Source organism: Hetaerina americana, unplaced genomic scaffold (assembly GCF_022747635.1).
Source record: "Hetaerina americana unplaced genomic scaffold, ioHetAmer1.1.p SCAF_21, whole genome shotgun sequence".
NCBI lineage: Eukaryota > Metazoa > Arthropoda > Insecta > Odonata > Calopterygidae > Hetaerina > Hetaerina americana.
Genome location: NW_027286775.1, coordinates 2938473 through 2959222, shown reverse-complemented (window position 1 = coordinate 2959222; position 20750 = coordinate 2938473). Strand labels below are relative to the sequence as shown.

General features: G+C 37.7%; 1 protein-coding gene across 2 annotated transcripts in view; it reads left to right on the top strand.

Moving 5' to 3' along the window:
* LOC139688654 (mucin-4-like) overlaps nt 1–20211 on the top strand; it is a 188716-nt gene extending 168505 nt beyond the window's left edge. The window contains exons 7-8 of one of the 2 annotated variants that reach the window (XM_071586220.1): nt 11208–11508; nt 19186–20211. In XM_071586220.1, coding sequence (XP_071442321.1) covers nt 11208–11508; nt 19186–19390 — 506 coding nt within the window. In that variant the 3' untranslated portion in view covers nt 19391–20211. Of the gene's footprint in view, nt 1–11207; nt 11509–19185 lie in introns of those variants that run through there. The other variant, XR_011700775.1, reaches the window with a different exon arrangement.
* The last annotated feature ends 539 nt before the right edge of the window (nt 20212–20750 follow it).

The window sequence follows — 20750 nt, the reverse complement described above, 5'->3', positions numbered from 1 at the left end:
GAGCTTAAATAGAGCCTCAAAAAAAATGTTTTGCATCCTGTGGCTATGCAATGAATTTCAAAGGAAACCAATTTGTGTCACTTCTCAAAGAGATTAAAGAAGTTTCTTTTTATTCCAATTGAGTCAATATTGTTAAAATGTCTGCATTCAACTCACGGAATCAATTAACTTAGTTACGTACAGACATACTATCAGTGTTCACTCCCAAATAATTATTAGTTACTGCCATACGTGTATTCTGTATTACAGATTGTGTGCATGTATTTCATCCATTATCAGTACTGTTACCATGGAAATACTACATTTTCCCTTTAAACAAAAAATTATGCCAACTCTTAACTAAATACTTAGAATGGTGACAGGCAAATAAACATTCCATGGAAAATTCACAATGCAAAATCATGACGCAAATATTAAGTTTTCTATTCTCTGACTCTGTCTCGGAAAACTTAGCATTCCCTTAGAGTTTTCCAATTTCACCATGGAAGTACCAACTTCATTATGTGGTTGCAGAATTGCAGGCAACGTAAGAAAACTACTGCATTCAGGAGCAATGTTCACCTAAGAGGGGAGTACACCACTCTTCACTCCTTTCTGTTTTGTCTCTCATAGTTTGGTTACGTTTAATTTTTACCATCAATAAAAGCAATGTAAATGCCCCAAGAAGCACTTGTGCTTATCCACTGAACCGTTTTACTTGTTTTATACTTTCCTTCTTCCCTGGCAAAAACCTCTTTCTAACTCCGAGCACACAGTATACACCTTCATTAGTAAAATTGGCATGCCATGTTACCAATTCATTGCCATTAGGTTTCACTTCTATTCCAAGACACCACTTATCACCTATATGCCGCCAAGAGAACCCATGATATAATTATTTTTCCCTTAATTCATTACTAACTGCTTATGCTTTCCTTTTTATGGTCAAAGACAAGAATAGTTACTAATTGATGGTAACCAATAGCGCTATTCAGGTTCATAGCAAGCTTTTATTGTTGCCTCTGCAAATTGAAATGGAACCAATCATTGAAGCCAAGCATTTTCGGTATAATTGGTATTGATCACCAGTATGAATAGTTTTGTCATTTTTGCAGTAAAATGCACATCAGTGGATAACCCTGTTAAAAGTTACTGTAGCGGCATCACTCGCAGTTATTTGAATGATGTGTATGTTCCACTGTGACCTGTGAAAATGATTGCCAAGATTTACAGAAAAAGTAAAGGTATTGGTTTAAGTACTACTGTTTTATAGCATGGTCCTGAACATCCTCTTGAAACTTCTCTGTATGACTGGGGTGTGGCATATCTAATGAACTGAATGAGACAATATTTCTGGAAAGGTATGTACTTTGATAGTTATTGTTAGCCCTGGTATAGCACCATACTGGACTAGTCTTGGAGTAAATGACCTTTGCAATTAAATTGACCTTTCTATAACCACTTCACCCATTTTTCCAAAGCCAAAAAGGGCAAAGTTGTGATAGAAAGTGATCCATTATTCTATTACTTTAGCAATTTGAAGTTTGGCATCATTTGCTAACATAATAATATCTAATATAAATTACAGAGTCAGGTGTGATGTGGTGGAACTGTTCCATAGTAACAGAGGCAAAAATTCTTGCAATTTCCACTTAATGTAGATTTCTTTTCGACTAGTTTCAATGTTCTACATCATTTTCCAGCTAAATAAACTTGAACAAAACAAATGAAAAATGAAATGAACAAAACTTGAAAATGATGTAGGAAATCGAAACTAGTTGAAAGTAAATCTTTATTTATTGGAAAATTACAATGGTTTTTGTCCCTCTTTTAATAATATTTAAATAATTTCTCTTACAATCTGTTGCTTACATATGTGCTTATGCTTGACGTTTTAAACAGTAATCATATAACTGTGTCACAATAATGTATTAGCCACTGCTAAAGTGAAATGGCACCAATGGAAACATGGACAGAACACCAATACATTTCTTAGCTGTCTAATAAAACGCCTCCTGATGTCGAACAGTACAGTAATTCCTCCCCATTACTCACTTGCCTAACATTCTCCCCTCGCATCACAGCGAAAGAAACATGCAGGAATAATAAAAATGAATTAGCTTTATTGCTGACTACTGAAGTCTCACACTTCTTTCCCTCTGCCCATCCATCTATATTGAATATACATTCACACTGGGATAAAAAATGTAGAATTTGTATAAAAAACTAAGTTTGGCAATTTAGAGGAACATCAGAGTTAATACATGCATTCATATAAAGGTAGTTGAGGCAGTTATGTGGACCATCACTTTAAACAGCTTGTTTCAGGTGAAGGAAGTGCGAGCAACGTATTTTGCTCTAAAAGAAGTGAAAACAGAAAATATGCAAATGTGCAGAAGCAACTGCAAGCTCTCATCATTATCATTATAGGTCATGAACCGGTTAAGGTTGGTTTTGGATGGACACAGGCTATATATTGTTTCATTCCCTTGCCCCTATCAACAAAACACAACCCAATATCCTACTCTTCAGCAATTCTGCATACTTTCTTCATTCTGTACAACATCTCTATCCTATTCCTGCCCCTTCATAGTCTTAACTAACATTCTCCTATATATTACAGTCTTCAACATACTGCTGCCGATCAATATGTTTGCATCCATTTTTCCTGCCTCCTTGTCATTTCTCACAACATTTCTGCCCTTTCCTCACCCGCCATGCCTCCTAGTACCTTATTATTAGTTTTCCTTTGATCAAAGTGATTATCATACCTGTAAAATTAAATTTTCATTAGGAATTCATAATAATAATAATGATTAATATTTACTTACTATTTTAAAAATATTTCAATTCCATGGAGCATAGGGGAGGCCCCGCAGTGAAAGTGGAAGCTGCTAACTAAATAAGTCTGGAGAGATTCATGGCTTCACCCACACACAGGCATTGAAATCATCCAATAAATTGCTCACTCACTGCCACTCTTAAAAGTGTGTTCCAGAATCATTGAAAGCAGTATGTTAATGCCGTCATGGGATGTCTTTTGTGTGATTTCTTAGTTCATTTGGGGAATGGATGAAAGCATGTAGCTGCATAGATTTCAAATATATGATCCAGACATCCCATTCTTTCGTTTCACACCCTTCATGTAGCCCTGCAGTTGGCCCTTACTGTCATTGTCCATTCTTATAAATTAAACATTTTATCTCTGCGCACACAATACATAAGGAAAGGATTAATTTTTCATTCACTATCCAACAAAAGGTCTTTATTAAGATTCTTACTGTTTATACCAATCCAACTGTGTAAATGTAAGGTTATTTTGGTCGCTAAATATTTAATTATGATGCGGCATAAATTGACATATGATGCAAACCCTGTTGTATTAATGAAAAATGATATGCTCACATTTAAAAAAAATTAATTTTAAATGGAAGTAAATAGTTTAAAATTTATGGAATTCATATTTTCCGAGAAAATTATGCAAAAAACAACAGCCTTAAATAAGAACCAAGATACCTGTTCCAATGCCCCCAAGACTCCGACCTGTAACTTTTTGACCCATAGGGGAGAGGTCAGAAGAATGGCACATCCACCCAAGTGCCCCCTGTGAAGGGCTGAGACTTGAGGAGCTCATGTATGATGCATGCCCTCTTTTTCAGTGGCTATTCCAGGGAGGAAAAGGTACACGTGGCATGTGATTAAATTTGAGTAGGTGCTTCACAAATGAAGTCAGTGGAAAACAGCCACACCATCTAAAAACCCATCTTGTCCTGTGTCTGCCAAAGAGCACTCCACTTGACATGTACCATCCATGCACTAACATTAGGTGTTCGAAATCACACAATCATATGTTTGCTTAATCATTTTTTCTATTAATAAACAAAATTTAATTAAGTACTACATTTCAAGTGCAACATAAAATTCTTGGATTTTCCCAATCTAATTTGTTACCTATTTTAATTAATTTTATCGTTTTGAAGCGCCATGCATAGTAAATGTTTTCAATCCAGTGCTGGTAAATTTCATGAGCTTTTGGAGAAATAATCACTAAGCATATTTAAACACTCTAGTTCTTGGTTCGTGTCACACGTCAGTACTTAATATCTTTTGCTGAAACTGGCTAGGTATGCATTTTTCCTCATTTAGAAATTCAGCAAATAAGAAAATTTTTATTGTATGGAGCCAAAATCTTCAGAAGTGTAATTTGTTGTGCTCAAATTCTGACTGATTTGCTTGAAAATGACAAAATGGTGAAGCCTCACACCTTCTCCAGGGACACTATTAAATATTTATGCAGGTAGTCATTGACAGTTCAAAATGCTCTGTAGCTATCATCCTATATCCTTTCTTCTAATATATCATAGGATGTAATTATAATATTTAATATTCGTCAGCATAACTATGATTAATTAAGTAATTATAACATTCTGTATTCTCCAGTGTAACTGTAATTAGTTATCTATATTATTTTCATAATTTTGTCATTTATAATTGTTTTTATAGGCATTCGAGGTAAATCTTTACATTTTTCCTTGAATATTGAATATCATGAATATTACATTATCCAATTTATTATAGTAATTGACCTTCCCATCTCTAATATGATTTGGCTACATGCATTTCCATGTAATAATTACTTACATCATGAGGATGTGTATTGTCTAAAATTTAATCAATTCAGAACAAAATAAAGAAAAGATGGTAATGAATTTCCACCGGATAGTTTAATAGTACGACCAGGTTTTCATGTATTTCTTCATTTTCAGGCTTCAGGAAAATTGTTACTATCTTTTCTTCATTATGTTCTAATTCCATCGCATCACGCCTAGAACTGCTCACTTCATAAATACAGAACAAAATGCTAATTTCAGAGTATGGCATTCTGATACCACATCTGGACAAAGCATTCAACAGATAATCGAGAGATATGGGTCATTGTGAATGCTTTTCATCCTGTGAATATGCACCTCATGCTTAACTGGAAGTATGGATGGATATAATGATGTTACGAGCAAAATCACTGAATTGGTTATATCTGATATTTCTTTCAAATTTATGTAAATATGGTGTGCCAATAATTAAGTGGCAACTCCTTTTGCAGCAAATTTTATGTAAGCCCACCTATTTATCAATCCTCTCTGACTCCCTTCCTTATTACGTGTTGACATTCTTTAATTTCTAAATGCTCAAGCAAGTTTATTCATCAAGGGAAAGAACACCAATATTTCCTTCGCAGTCATTCGTTCATTATTGCGATGGTTTGGATAAAATCATTTTTTTACTGAATAGAAGGATAGCATTGTGTAATTATCATGCCTTAGGTGATTTTTAATTGGTATAAAATGGTGGCTTGGTGGATATATGGATTTTAAAATGGACTAAGGTACTGCTTTCTGGTTTATTTCCACTGCTTCTTTTGGGACATGAATGCTGACCTGCATATCTTACCTCATATCAGTAGTATCAGCACACTGGTGAAACCAGGATATTCTCACCTATTGTTTTCCTTCTGCTAAAATGTTGGTGAAAATAATGAAAATTTTAGTCAGCACATATTTCAAGGAACTTAAAACTTACTGCATCAACCTCACTAACCAAATAATAATAAGGGAAAATGTGTTACGGTCTCTAGATTTTTTAATGGCTGTCCTTATCAGTGCCCTGTCCATTGCAAAAAAATGCATTCTTTAGTTTTTCCTAACTGATGAGCAAAAATTCATTGTTACGGGACTTTTTCCCTGACAGCGTGATACCCATAAAAATATCTGTATGTCACTTGCACTACTAAAGCTGTCATTCCAAATCCTTGATACACTTTATCCCATTCTTACTCCCTCACATCCACGGATTTGCAACACAGAGAAGACAAAAATCAATGAATATTTACGTAAACCTCTCACCTTGTTGACAAACTGGAAATATCTGCAGCCTCTTATTGAAAAACACATTCTGCCTCTATTTATGAATTTTTACCCATGCAACGAGGGAAATACTGACGGTATTAATTTTTGCACCATTTTTTACCTGAGCATTGTCAATAACTGCTCTTAAGTATCTCAAAGTAATAGAAGTGGAAGAATTGTCCTAGAATTTTAAGAACTAGAAAACAGTCAGCTGCCAACCTACTACCAAAGAACCTGGCAGTATATTGTGGACCCTCACCCTACTAAACAAAGCTACTTAACGGCACCCTGAAAACAAATTAGACTTTTTTCCACTCTCCAAGTGAACCATTATTCATTTTCATTTCCTTAGAAACTTCATCAAGTATAAGTGCTTGTGACCAATCCTAAGAGCGTCCATGAGAGCATTAACGTAGGACAATGTAGTTTGCATAGTCGAATGTCTGCAAAAATTGAAATTGAATAGCAATGACCGCTATAAAAACATGTAGCGTCGCATTGAGCAGAATAGTCTGGTGAAGTATGAGTCAAGTGCAAGATGCATTATCAATTATTAAATATATGAGCATTAAGAAATGCTGAATAAATTATCCAAAGTCACATCTTGAAGTGGACACAAAGCAGTGAGCAAAGTAGAGTTTTACAAAGAAAGATTAAAAGGAGGGAATGCGATTAGTATTAGTTTGAACTCACACACACACATTCACGTTTTCAGGATTGTGATACAGTGATCTTGGAATCACTGGCAGATGTGCATTGAAGAGCATTTTATTGCCCCGGTGGATACTCTTGAATGGCATGCACTCAAAGGTGAAATTAAAGGAAACCACCAGAGGTGCACACACTCTCCCACTCTTAGGTTTGTGATGCATGGTGGCAATTGAACTGATTTTACCATATTTTCTGTAAAATTCCACTTTCTCTGCCATTCAATACCCCTAAAGAGTATGGATTTAGGTTTATTTATTCCACTTATCAGTGAAAGGTTTCACAATGATTTGATGATCACATTTCATGAATTAATCTGATTGAATAATACTTTCATATTTTGCTTCATAATTCATATTTTGGGATTCACCTTTGGCCACATCTTCAGTGAAGAAGAATGCACCTCTGGATTGGCACTGGGACTCATAACAGTGTTCGATTCAGAACTCTCAACCCTTAAGTCAACTGCCAGGTCCTCTTATGCTCATATTTTGAGAGCCTGATCACAAATGAACATTTGGCAAAGCTTAATGACTCTGGGAAGCACAAGTCCTTCCACCATGCCAAGGGAAGGGACAACCAAAACCTCAGAACATAATCAGGAAATGTATTTAGAATAATTGATGCAATACATTCACAATTTAGGATGATGACCTGTAGAATTGACATTGTTCAATACTCCATCCCTGATCTTCAGGCAAATGTTTTAACCTGCACATTATCCAGTGTTCGGTATTCGGTTACTTTGTTGCCATGGTCACTTCAAATCAACATTAGCAAATAGTCTAGTGGGGTTTTTTATTGCCTCCTGACTGACGTGCCATTCAAGATGGCCCATTGTCTTTTGCTGTAACAAAAAGCAACAGGGTAAAACAAATACCATAAATACCAAAATGACTGAAATATTGCCACTGCAAAGGAAGAGCTTCTGCTCCCCTCCGTCCTGGCGTCCGTGCTGACTGGCAAACAAAGTCACGTCCAGACTCTGATTGGATAGATGCACCAGCACGCACACACACCAACACACCACACCTGCTGTTGGCATTGGCACTACTATGAATGCACTTGTCACAAAAAGGAGGAAACTGACTGCCTTGTCAAAGAAATTAAAATGCATCTACAAATGTTAGGGTCCTTTCACTGAACATATGACTGCTTAATAAAAATGACCTCAAACACTCATTGCTGCCATATTGACTTAAAAACATAATTCTGTTTCATCAGCTGCATGTCTCATTGGTTCCCTAATTCGTACTCTTCAGTCCCATTTTGTCAACATGTCCTTTCTTGCCCCTCCCCTCCACAAACCACCAGATGACAGGTCTACCCTGACATGGGGAACCCAAGGCATAACAATCCCATTGCCCCCTACCATTGGGCACACTTAGAACTTTTTTGGAAAATTAATTAAAAGCTTAATAAATTATGTATTCAAGTTCTTCATTTTGTTTTTTCTGTTCCCTTGCAACATGTTCTGCTCATAAGAACTTACGCATGGTTATATTCTTGAGGACAGAATACAATGTGAGAACACTGAGAAAAAAACATCACTCTAACATAAAATGGACACTCAAACAGAATGCCAAATGTTTAGCATTCAGTATATTATCAGTAATTAAAAGAGACTCCTTTTCTCTTGACAAGGGTGACAAAACCATCTAAAACATGCTTCGTAGGTTTCCTTTTTATGTGTTGTCTTTGTTTCTCAATGATTATGTCCCATAAATACATGACTACACTCCAGTCTGCATTGAAAGGCCATTAAAGACAGCAATATTTTTTCTTTGGCGTTTCAGTGGTTTTTCTGGTGAAGAAGTCTGATGTCCTTGGGGAGAATTAGTTTAGGAAGGTGGGGTATTTCGATGGTGGCTATTTGTGGTCAATGGGTCTATAACTCCACGAAATGGTTTGAATGCCCCCTCAGTGCCTCTGGGCTATATCCTAAGTGGTGAGTTCAACAGTGATCACTTCTATCATTGATGAAAGGGGCTGGAACCACTGAAAACATTTCTTTTGTGCGTTTCCTTTTTTGTTCATTGTGCCTGGTGTGACACACTTGAAAGAAAATATGTTGTGTATTAGAGAGGAAAAGAGAAAGTAGGTGGAAGAACTCACAAGCATGATAAAAAAGTTATTAGATATTCACTTAAAATAGACAACAAATAAAAGTAAAAAGAGGGCCCCTCTGCATCCTTTTGAAGGTTGGTAGGTGCAACAGCACCTACTGAGAGGGAAGAGTAGGAATGAAATGAATAACTGAAGCAGGAGACAGAGGGCAGGGAGGAGGTTGATGGGGGGACTTGTGAATCACTTGTTTTCCATTGAATAAAATCTTAAATCGAATCATCAGCCTTTATTCAAATCTGCATCAAATGGAGCTTTCATAATAAATGAAAAAGAAAAACTTTGTTCCAATCCACCACTTTAAGTTTTTCTTTTTCATTTATTAAAGTGAACTTCCACAAAGTTGAGGCTGAAACTATTGAGATAATGGAGCTTTCATAGTTATTGCCAATGAAGTTGATGTTCACATAATAGACAACATTATTGTAAGCCCAATTTTTACTTTCATATTCATGTAAATAATCTTCAGTTATTGCAAATGACCCTTAGAAAAGCTAGAAAATATGGTATCAACTTGAAGCAAATTGAAAATTAAACAATAAAAATATGTAAGTTCTATTGAAAAAGGAATTTAATCAGTAAAGAGAATCTCATGAAATGAAGTGCTTGATTAAGTTGGGTCAAAAATTGTTTAAAAACATTTTGACCCAATCAAATCTTAAAAGTAGCTAATACCAATTTGTTAACACAGTACATAAACTTTTTGGAAATCTTTTGCAAACCTTTGTTTTAACATTGTCTCTCCTTTTGAAGTATGTATTGCTATAATAGTAATCCATTGATCTTTTGAGGCCATGTCAAAGCTTCTGCATGATATTTGGAATTATTGAAACCTGTCATTCAGTTTCCACCCAACTTAGTTGACTCTGTCCAATGAACAGTTCACGACTTGCATGGCAAGGAAAGCATGTAAATCATGTTTTGCTTTGCTAAGAGTGGACATATTTGTTCTTTTTCTTCCAGTTAAACAATGGATTACCATCACCACCAAGTGATGGCTGCTCAGAACATTGAGAGATTTAATGTTGATTTCTTTTTACAGCTGCCACTGGCACTGCCCTTAAGCATAAATAGTTCATTTGAGTGCCCTTGCTATATTGCCCTAGAACCTTGCTGTTTAGCACAATCATTAAATTGCAACCGATCACTGATCCAAACCATCAGTTATTTACTTCCTTTTGGAATATTTTTATGCAATTAAAATTCAGTAAGTGAATATGATCAATAGACCAGATCAGATTCATAATCTGTCCTCGGTTGGCAAACACAATCTATGCAATTTAATATTCATTTTGTGAAATTTATGCGTGAAAAGGACAGTAAGAAAACATGCCAAAATTATTTTTTCTATTTTGATGGCTGTGTACTTCATATTCCCAAGTGACTGAATTTTGAATTTTCTATATTTTGATGGTCTTATGGAAAAATTTGTGCAAATGATTGCTTTCCCTTACCTTCTTTTAATAAGTGGTGGTAAAATTCAAGCAGTTTGTACATTATTTGATTTGTACTTAACTTATTGCACGTAATGCATAAATGTGTACTTCTCATTCAGCAAAGCTATCTGCAAATGCCTCTGCCGTGATAGACAATCAAAACCAAAGTAGATTAAGGAGAATATTCATCGTGAAACGTGGATGGAATTAGAAATATGCTGTATGGTATTGGATGTAGGTGGCATTCAAATTCACTAAATTAAATTCTTCAACTTCAAATTGAGTCATTCTACCAATTTGCGAATTGAGTCTGGAAGCTTTGGAGGAGGGTGGGAATCATGGGTGGAGGAGGGGTGAGGATTGATAAAATGTGATCAATTCAAACCCAGATACAGGCACACTTGCAGAAGCCAAGTGTTTAAGTTGATGTTGGGTGACCACGTAAGAAGGCAGGTTGGCAACAGCTTAGACAGGTTTCAAACTTTAAATGTTGAAGGGCAGAGTGAATTGGAACCAAGTGATTCCAATCCTTCAGGTTGAAAAACACACTTCCATTCATGCATACATTCCTACACTTGCACATTTACAGTTTGTGGTGCAAATGGTAAGGACAGATCCATGTAAGAACTGCATTTTTTTTATAGATGTGTACATATATAAATATGTATGTGTGTGTGTGTATACATAGACATGCACAGACACACACTTTCCTGCTTGATTCTCTGGTGGTGGCCTCTTGCATTATCCCTGCCAAATGCTGCTGTGGCTCATCAGCATTGGCTTCTCCTTGAATTGGAGTGGTATTCCATGAGCTCTTCTTACCAATCTTGCACAACAATTATTATTGCCCTTCATGCATGGCCATGAGGACATTTACATATCTAAATTTGAGTGCTTGACTGTGCATACATGCATATAAGTGTGTGTGTGTGTGTGTATATATATATATATATATATATATATATATATATATATATATATATATATATATATATATATATATATATATTTGAGCAGTGAAATTTATGTTGCTCTGTGTGTGTGTTGGCGCACTCAGAGTGTGGTGGTGGCGCAGGAGGAGCAGGAGCAGCAGGGGAGGAGGAAGAGAAGGAGTCACCGCCTCGTGTGTTTGCCGTGGGGGACCTTGTGTGGGGCCAGGTGCGCGGGTGTCCCTCTTGGCCAGGGAAGCTTGTGTCCATGGAAGAATCGGGCGTGGCAGAGGGGCGGGTGACAGAGGGGCCCAAATTGTGGGTCCGCTGGTTTGGCAACCAATCTGTCGTGCAGGTGGAGGCCGAGAAACTGAAAACCCTCTCTGAAGGCTTGGAAGCTCATCACAGAGCAAGGAAAAAGTACAGGAAGTGAGTGAACCTCCCCAAAGAATTTAGTGGCCCCGGTTTCAGATGCTAACTGAATATGAGCCTTTGTCCTTGGGTCAGTTTCAGTTGACTTCAGAGGTACATATTCATATGCATTAATGCTACATGACAGCATATTTTCCATGCACAGCATTGGTTGTATTTTAGAATGGTGCTATTTGCTTGCTGAAGGATAGCGTCTCATTCAAAGCATACATTTCAGAGTGGCAAGCCTTGACATTTTGAGGGCTTTGCTTAACCAAGCAGTGATTGACTCTCTTGGCATTGAAATGCTGTAAAGAATAAAAATAGATGCTTGGGCAACTAGTGTTCATTTTCAGGAACTTTCAGGGAATGTTCGTTTTTCAGTAAGGGTCATTGTAGGATGTTGCAAGTTCAGATTGTAGGATTAATTAAGAGTTACATCACATTAATTTTTACATGTATTGCCATTTGCCATGGAGTGATGATGAGCTGCTACTCTTATCTTCAAAAGCCTGCATGCAGAAGGGGAAATTACAAAGAAACTGCAGGAGATGCCGCAACAATAACTTTAAATGGAGTCTTTAACTTTGTGGCATCTCCTGCAGTTTCTTTGGAATTTGTCTGAGGTATAAACAGTCTGAGTGTTTAGAGTTGTCTTTAACCTCGTGGATTGTGGTGCGTCACACAGAACTGCGAATGCCTGTGACATTGTATGCACAGTATTTCATCATAATATCTTGTTCCTTTAAAAAGCCCCAAAATTTCAGAGTTTAAGAGGATGCCTCGATAGCTTAACTGGCTAAAGCACTCGGCTGGACATTGAGGGATCCGGGTTCGAATCCCAGTCAAGGCGAATGATTTTTACCCTTTGAAATTATTGCATTAGGGGAAATTGTTGAGAATTGGGGGCAATGAAAATATTCACCATGTTGGCATTCTGTGGCTGGCTGACACCTGTACTGCAATAGTTTGGTGTAGCCAAAGAGGGTTCTGAGCGATGGTAGCCATGTAATGCTGATATGATGAATGTGTTCCCCATTCCCTAATTCTTGGCATGCCTGCTGAAATTATAGTGCATTATTTTAATGCTCAACTTAGATCTTCATAACTTGTTACTTTTTCAGAAAAGCAATCTTTGAATCAGTGTTCAGAGAAAGCAATGAAATTAATTCAAAATATTTAGATCTCTAATTAGTGAAATATGTTTTTGGTGTACATTTCTGACCTCACACTTTTAAATAATTGCAGCATGTGTCAACAAATAATTTCATTTCCTTTGTTGAAAGCTAGAGTACAATACAGGATTGTATTTGCTGATTGAACTTGAATGTATTCCTTAACATGTATCATGATGTTACAATCACTCCCAGAAAAATATTCAATTTTAAATTTCAGCATTTTGATAGTAGTATTGCTTGTACATTATGGGTTATCTTTTTTACATTTGTTCAAAAGTGTGCCATTATTTCAGCAACAAAAATGCAGAACCCTTGAGACTAGTCTGTTTCATTCTTCCTATCGGTATGGCATCATGAGTCAGCATCTTATTACCATTCCTTTGTATTCAATTGGCAGTTTATGGGACAATCTTTGGACATTTAGAATCACATGAATGTACATTTTTTAATTTATATCTGAATTTATTAAGTCCATTTTCTGTTCCCTCTATTCTTGTACTGTCTTCCAAGGTCCACCATAGAAGTTGGCCAAAATGCTTTCAGCTGCCCTGTTTCCATGTTCTGAAGCATGATTAAAGACTACAAATTTTACTCCAATAGTGTAAAGTGACCTTCTCTCGTAAGATCCCATGAGTTTAATAATATTTTAACATTTTACGCGAAACTTAATTTCTGGAATTTTTTTGATAATGTCAAAATCTGTATTGAAGGCAACCATTTTCTACAGGTATGCCTTTAAAACACTCTCATACTACTTAAGGTTGAGTGCCTGCGGACTCATTGAGTTTATTGGGAGAGATGCAATGCGTTAGGGGATGGTTGACATCCTCATGATAGCCCAATGCATATTAAGTGAAGAACGGCAGCACCACACATGAGATGAAACAAAATACTCTACAGTGTATACATTTACCATTTATTTGGGAATTTTTTAGAAAGTTCTTCCTACAAAATATTAAAACTCTGTTGCTTACTACTGAGACAAAACAATGATATTATCAAATTCCATTGCAAAGGCAACCATTTTATATCCCTGATGTGGGGAAATACTAAATAGTGAGTATTTTTCCAGTGAATCTGCTTGTGCTAATAGGTCTTAAGTTATACCCCCGGCCGCTTAAAAGACACAGGCTGATTTTAGGGCGCATTTACAAGCAATAGAAGTGCATCTTATGGGCTAAGAAATATGGTACTAATGGCCAAATGGTTGTTTATACTAAAGCAAATCAGTGAATCTGTCTTTACAAATGGTAAAATTCCTGCGAGGTCTTGCTGTTGCAGTAAACTGAGAGGGGAGAATTTGGGCTGGTTTTTCAGCGAGCCCTGCACATGTACTCATCCGGGTGCATGCGAAACTACCACAATATTGATGACTGATTCCCTTAGGGTAGAGTGTCATTACTGCATTAATTAATGATGCGTAATTTTCCTGCTGGTGACATTGACTTAAGAAAGCCTTAATATGTCGCAGGGAGAAGGCCATTGTTGGATGGATGTGGATGTCCAAGATACTAGAAGTGTTTGGAGTGAATCACCTCCATAAACATTGGGTTACAACCATGTAAATGAAAAACTGAAGCCATTTGAAACAAATGAGTCAGGCAAGGATGCAACCTCATGCCAGGACTATGAAGCATACGTGTATATCTAGAAGAGGCAATAAAATAAGCCCAACTAGTAGACATCAAAGGAGTCAAGGTAGATGACAAAGACGTTAGCATTCTCTGGTTTGCAGATGACATCACAGTATTTGCAAAAGCTTGAGATGATGTGCAGGCAACTCTGAATGCTATGGACTGAGTACTTGGAGAATATAATATGAGCATTGACCAGAAGAACAGTGAAATCCTCATGTGTGGAAGAGAGAAGCAAGGTGAAGGCAGATGTAAACAATTCGAGGAGAGAAACTAGAGCAAGTGGAATCCTTCATCTACCTGGATAGCAGTATAACCTGGAATGGGAAAATTTTGGCTGACATTAAGTGAAGAATAGCTCACACTAAGAAGGCGTTAGTGAATAAGTGACATCTACTAAGTGCTTACAGAACCTGAGGTTGCAAACCGGGTGGCAGTTAGTGAGCATGTTTGTATGGAGCGAGGCACTCCATGGATCAGAGGCATGGCACATTGAAAGAGTGGACAGGGTGTAGAATAGATGTCTTGGAAGCATGGTGAATGCTGAAGATGATGAAATGAACATGCTTAGTGAGAAAAGAAGCAGTATGTAGAAGAGGGAGGACTCAATGGAGAACTCTATGGCAAAAAGAAGTAGCTGGACTGGATACGCCTTGACGCAGATGGGCTGGTTGGAGTCACAGAAGGGGAGAGTGGATCCTGGGAGGAATACCAAGGGTACATGCGAGGGTAAGGTGAAAAGTCTTCGACCTGATACAGAGCAGGCGTTCCAATCAGCAAATAATTATGATTCCTGCATGGGTGCTCATGTAATTAGTTCTTAAGACAAGTTTCAACTTATTCCCTCTAGTAGTTTGTTTACGCGTTCCAGTAGATATCTTTCATACTTTTCATTTAAATAGAAAAACATGAATTTCTTGTGGTCATAAAATTCTTCATTTTGGATGGATTAACCCATTAGGAAATTCATCCATAGTTAACAAAGGTGTGCAGGGACTCTGCTCCTTCAATATCAACCGTTAAAGAGTGGGCAGCTGAATTTATACACGGTTGCAAATCCCTCGAATATGACCAACTTGATACCTCGACTTAAATAATGACTTGGAGCTTAATGGATGGATTATTGTCTATTTTTGGAAGGAATCATCAGAGAAACTCCAGAGAAGAATGTGATTGAAAAAAATGTATAAAATAGCTAATAACTTAAAATATTGAGTTTAAGTTTTAGGGTTAGTATTGGCACGTTCATAACCTACCAGATTCATATATCTGTGAAACAAGGGTTGTTCTTCAGACCCACAGGAGTCTGTAGGATGGCTGTGAAAACTATAGGCCACGTGATGCAAGTGCCAGAACCAGAAAGCTCATTCCTTCCTTCTTTTGTAACATTTAAGTCCCGAGTAGAAATCACTAGCATTGGGCTGCAATTACTGTGAGCTGTTGTTGGTTGGAGGGGGCTTTCCTAAACTTGAGACCTTTCCCATGTAAGTCTATTTCAAGAGATTCCACGCTCTGCTGTTTACTTTACCTTGGGGGTGGGTACCGCAGTATACCATATTCTTCAGATTTTGGGTATTAGAGAATGAGAGAGAAATTCCAAGGCACGTGGGATGAGAGCAAACCAACTCTCTCTCATTTCAGAAATGGCTTCTGCTTCATCTGCATGTATACGCAATACACAATGAGCGGCACAAGGGAGTGTTACCAATCATGAAAAACTGAAGGAATATGTCTGTAAGTGTGGAGACGTTTAAAAATATCAATTTGTATCTTTTCCTGTTGTACTCAGAGGCAAAATTCCTCATTACATGGAATTTTGTCTGAGCACAGCAGGAGAATAACTATTACAGTTATGTTGTCAACGGTATTTCTCTCTTGTTGTCACTGTTGTCTAATCCATTTGCCCAAGTCCAATCCTGTAAGTACGTAGAAAATGTCCTTGGTGCCACATTGTATATGCTGATTGTATGGTTGATCCTTTGCTTATGAGAAGATTGCTCATTGCACCTCCCCCACTTCTGTGAGCGTCTCTCTTGAATTTGTTCGGCATGACCTTGGAAGGAATAAGGAAAGTTAAATATAGTGTGGTACAAAATTTTAAGATGTGTAGTATGTGTGTGCATCTATTGAGGAAAGTTCATTGCATGTGAAATGTAGATGTGCTTGCATTTAGATTCTGTGGCATGACCTACCTTCTGCTTGCCATAGTATCCATTTGTCTGTTTGATATCTTGCTCATAAATGAAACTTTGTGGTGCACAAGCACATGGAAGTAATGCATGGGAGAGTTCAGATATAATTAAATGAGGGGTGGGGGTGGTTTATTGCGTTGGGTTTATATACGCAGTAAATCTAGTGTAGCTGAAGTTGTTAGTAAGAAGGAAATTGATCAATGGCTTCTCTTGTGTGGCCAGTGTAAATAATAACAGCTCACAAGATATGATTTTAGGCAGCTGTTCAGGCTCATTGATTGGCAATTGACCGTCCATTGGTCTAGATACCAATGGATAGAGCTTTCCACGGTAAATAATGCCTTGTGGGCTGCATTGGCAAAAACCACAACTTTGCATCACATGTAGAGGTATAATCTCAGGTTGGATTTAATAATATATTATACTCTGTGACCAACAAATATTTTCAGTAGTAGTCTAAGCAGCATTGCCGCTTTGTGCTTGTCCAGGGACTCACTTCACTAGGAAGGGTGCATTGCCGTGGTGCAGCTAGCAAAGATCTCTTTCCTGATGTGATGCACTCTTTTCCGCAGCCTTCAGAGGACCTCCACGTAAAACTCACTGTTCACTCTTTCTACCTAAGGCATAAACTCATTTTGTGAAAAACCCCTTTTGAATCAAAAAAGATGATGGCCCTCACTTTACTTATTTTTGGGGCAGATCCTGTATCCTGCTGTAAAAATAGGTCCCACAGGGAGAAAATCACTAAATGAATGACCAGTCATCACTGATGGCTATGTACAAATGTATACATCATTGATGACAATACACATAATATGTCCAGTTATCACTGATGACGAATTTGGAGTCATCTGCTCCAACTCTTCGAGTGATTTCAATGCAACAGTTTCAGAGTGTAAAAATCATTTGCCTTGACGGGGATTAAAAGCCCCAAAATTTCAGAGTTGAAGAGGATGCCTCGATAGCTTAACTGGCTAAAGCATTCGATCGGACATTGCGGGATCCGGGTTCGAATCCTGTTCAAGGCAAATGATTTTTGTACTCTGAAATTGTAGCATTGAAATGCATATTAGCAGATGACTCCGTTAAAAGTTACTGTTGCAGCATCTCCCGCAGTTTCTTTGGAATTTGTTTGAGTAATGATGCAAATTATTGCTCATTTGAGGAATAACAAAAGAAAAATGAAATGTTTGTCGTTAATTATAAGATAGGTGGTTGAAAAGTGAAAGCAAAACTCACTTTGAATGGGGAGAGTGCTAGCAATGAAATTGTGGGCACAATATGCACTGTAATGAAACCATTCTCAGCATGGTATGCCATTATTTTGAACAGAACCATCATAAAAATGTGACGCGTAAGATATTCAAGGCTGAGCATTCATTTCAGGAATGTTTCATGTGGATTTGGACTCATTTGGATGAGGACACTACTGTGTGCTATTACTAGACTATTTTGAGAAAACCTGAGGAAAATTCACCATAGACCGCACCAAAAAATTATACTCTTCTATTTTTAAATTATTTGTTTTTGCATATTAAGTTCGTTCAAAAATTTCCTGAATTTTTGAATAGCATGCCTCCCGGTGGTTATTTTTTAACACACTTGGAGGTGTGTCCTTGGAAACTTCCCAAATAACGACATTCAACCACTTTGTTGATAAGTTGCAGCCATAACTAATCAACAAAACCATTTAATAATCAACAAGGTCATTTAAAGCCGGGTTATGAAACACCTAAGAGAGAGAATGAGGCATTAATGGCCCTAACTTTGCAGGAGCAGTGAGTGGTTTTTTTTAACTTGACTCATTCGCTAGTCGGAACTCGTGTGAAGTTTGAGCCAAAAACAAGACTGCTGCTGCTTCCCCACCCGCCCTACCCACCTGACCTGGTCCCATGTGACTTTTTCCTGGTCCCCAAATGAAAAGCCCTGCTCAAAGGAAAAAGATTTGCCACCATTCCAGAGATAGAGAAAAATTTGCCGGAGGAGCTTATGGGTATTCGGGAAGAAGTGTTCCAGGACTATTTCAAAAAGTGGAAACACTGTTGGGAAAAGTGTATTCATAGGGGAGGAGAGTACTTAACCCTGACCAATAATTTGTTGGTGAAGTATTTTTTGTAATAAAAAAGTTTAGGAACTTTTTGAACAGACCTCTTAAATTCTGCAGGAACATAATAAGATGTGTATGTACAAGTGCTGGGAAGAGAGTGAGCCATTCATTCTGCCATTCAAATTCATTCCTACTGTCCATAAATAGGGTGACAGAGTGAGTGGATTTGTAATCAGAATTTTAATATGGATGGCAGTGTGTCCTTTGCTTTTGGTACAGCAGTCAGATATTAATTACAAGATCGCCACAAAAAGGAGAAGATAATTTTTCTGCATAGGTTCGGTGTAATGGTGCCCCTGAAAATGGTACACTCCATGGTGGTTGACCACTTGCAGGTTATTTAGCCATGGGGTGTATGAGGAACGTAACTCCTACAGTTGAAAAGATATGCCTTTAAGGAGTTAGTATTGCATTATCGTAGTAATCAATCACCTGCTTAGCTGATTGTGTGTGCATGTGATGGAAGTTGTCGGAAGGAATTTGTTCGTGCACTCGTCAAATTTCCAGTGCATAAATGTTGGCATTGAGTTGCCCTTTCCTCCCCTGAGGACTCATCCCCTTCTCTTCTTTTTCTCCTATGGTAGAGGTCGTAAAATGAACACTCAGCTGGAGAACGCCATCCAGGAGGCTATGGTGGAACTGGACAAAATGACGGAGGAGGCAGGTGGCTGCACCGGGTGGAAGAGAGGGGGGGAGTGTAGCACCACAAGTGCACAAACAATGACACAAGTGGTACCTCCCCGGTCAGCGCCCGGCATGGCAGGCAGTCGACAAAGGAGGAACCGATGACGAGGGAATGCCAAAGTTTCTGTGTTTGTGTGGATGCGTGCGTGTGTGTGTGTGGATGTGTGTGTGTGGTGCACATATATGAAAGAGATGGTCGTGGTGATAGCCCTAATTAATGTTAGCAGGGAGCAGAGGGTGCCTACTTCTTATATTTTGTCAGAGACACAATGGAGCACCTTTCTCTCTCCCTGTCCTGGCTGATTGAAAACCACCTAGTGGGTTTCCACAATAATAATGCATTTTATGCCAGTGAAGACTTCATCAAGACTTGAGTCTATTTTGTTTTCAGCTTGCTTATTTGTCTTCATTCTGGTGTTGGGGTGATAATGGTTGCATTTTGTGATAGACTCTTAGTCACCATTTTTTGGAAGGACTTGGTGTTTGTTGGCTGCATTTCCAATGTGGTAAAAATGGTGTTAATGGAGATTGTTATGTTATATCAGTGTCTCAAAGGCTTGTATAGGTTGTCTGTGTAAGTACAGGACTTAAAATCATTGGGCTTTCAAGAAAATGTTGTACATAAATGTGTAAAGTTGAAAATGCTTGAGAAGAAAGGAGCAGTGATAATAAGTTATGGAAACTATGGTTTCCAAGCCTTTTTCTTTCTAGTCACTTTACAATCTGCTTCGTCATTTTTGAATACTTTCAATGGCAGACAATAAGCATATGATCAATTTATCAAATATTGTTGTAATTTAATCCAGGTGAATAACTAATCTCAGTCTCCAGTGATGTGGCCTGTTAAGATACATATTGTATGCTGCAATGTTTACAGAGTGTGACTTTCATTCCAGTTTCGAAGGGAGAACTGTGCTGCCCCAGTGTTGGGGGGGGGGGGTAGAAGAGATGGTGGGAGAGGGGTGATCTAGGGTCAAGGTGGGGGAGAAGTGGGGCTCTTGTTTGAATTCCAGTGATTGTGAATGGAACAGTCAGCTTGTGGATTATTTTAAATTATGCATATGCTGAGTTCAATTCTGGGGAAATGTTGAGTGATCAATGAAAATTGTTTTGTTTGCCTGATCTGTAGATTTTTTTTAGTCCTTAAGGTAAGAGGTTTTTGGGCATATATTAATGAATCACAATTCACCTTTGATTTTGAAATTCTTTGTGTGGGAAATTAGTGACTGATTGTGGCTGGAGAATTGTTTTGAGGCTCCATCAACGGCTACCGCTATTTACAGTTGGGTGTGTAATGGTTATAATAACTCCCCTCAATCCTTGGAGTTGTTGTTGCCAGTGATTATTGAAGAATTGACTTCATAAAAAAATTATTTTTAAAAAAAATAACACCGGCTTTTTTGATATCTAAAGAGAATGAGTCAGAGTGTTACAAGTGACTAATTTTGTAACTCTGCAGAAGTTT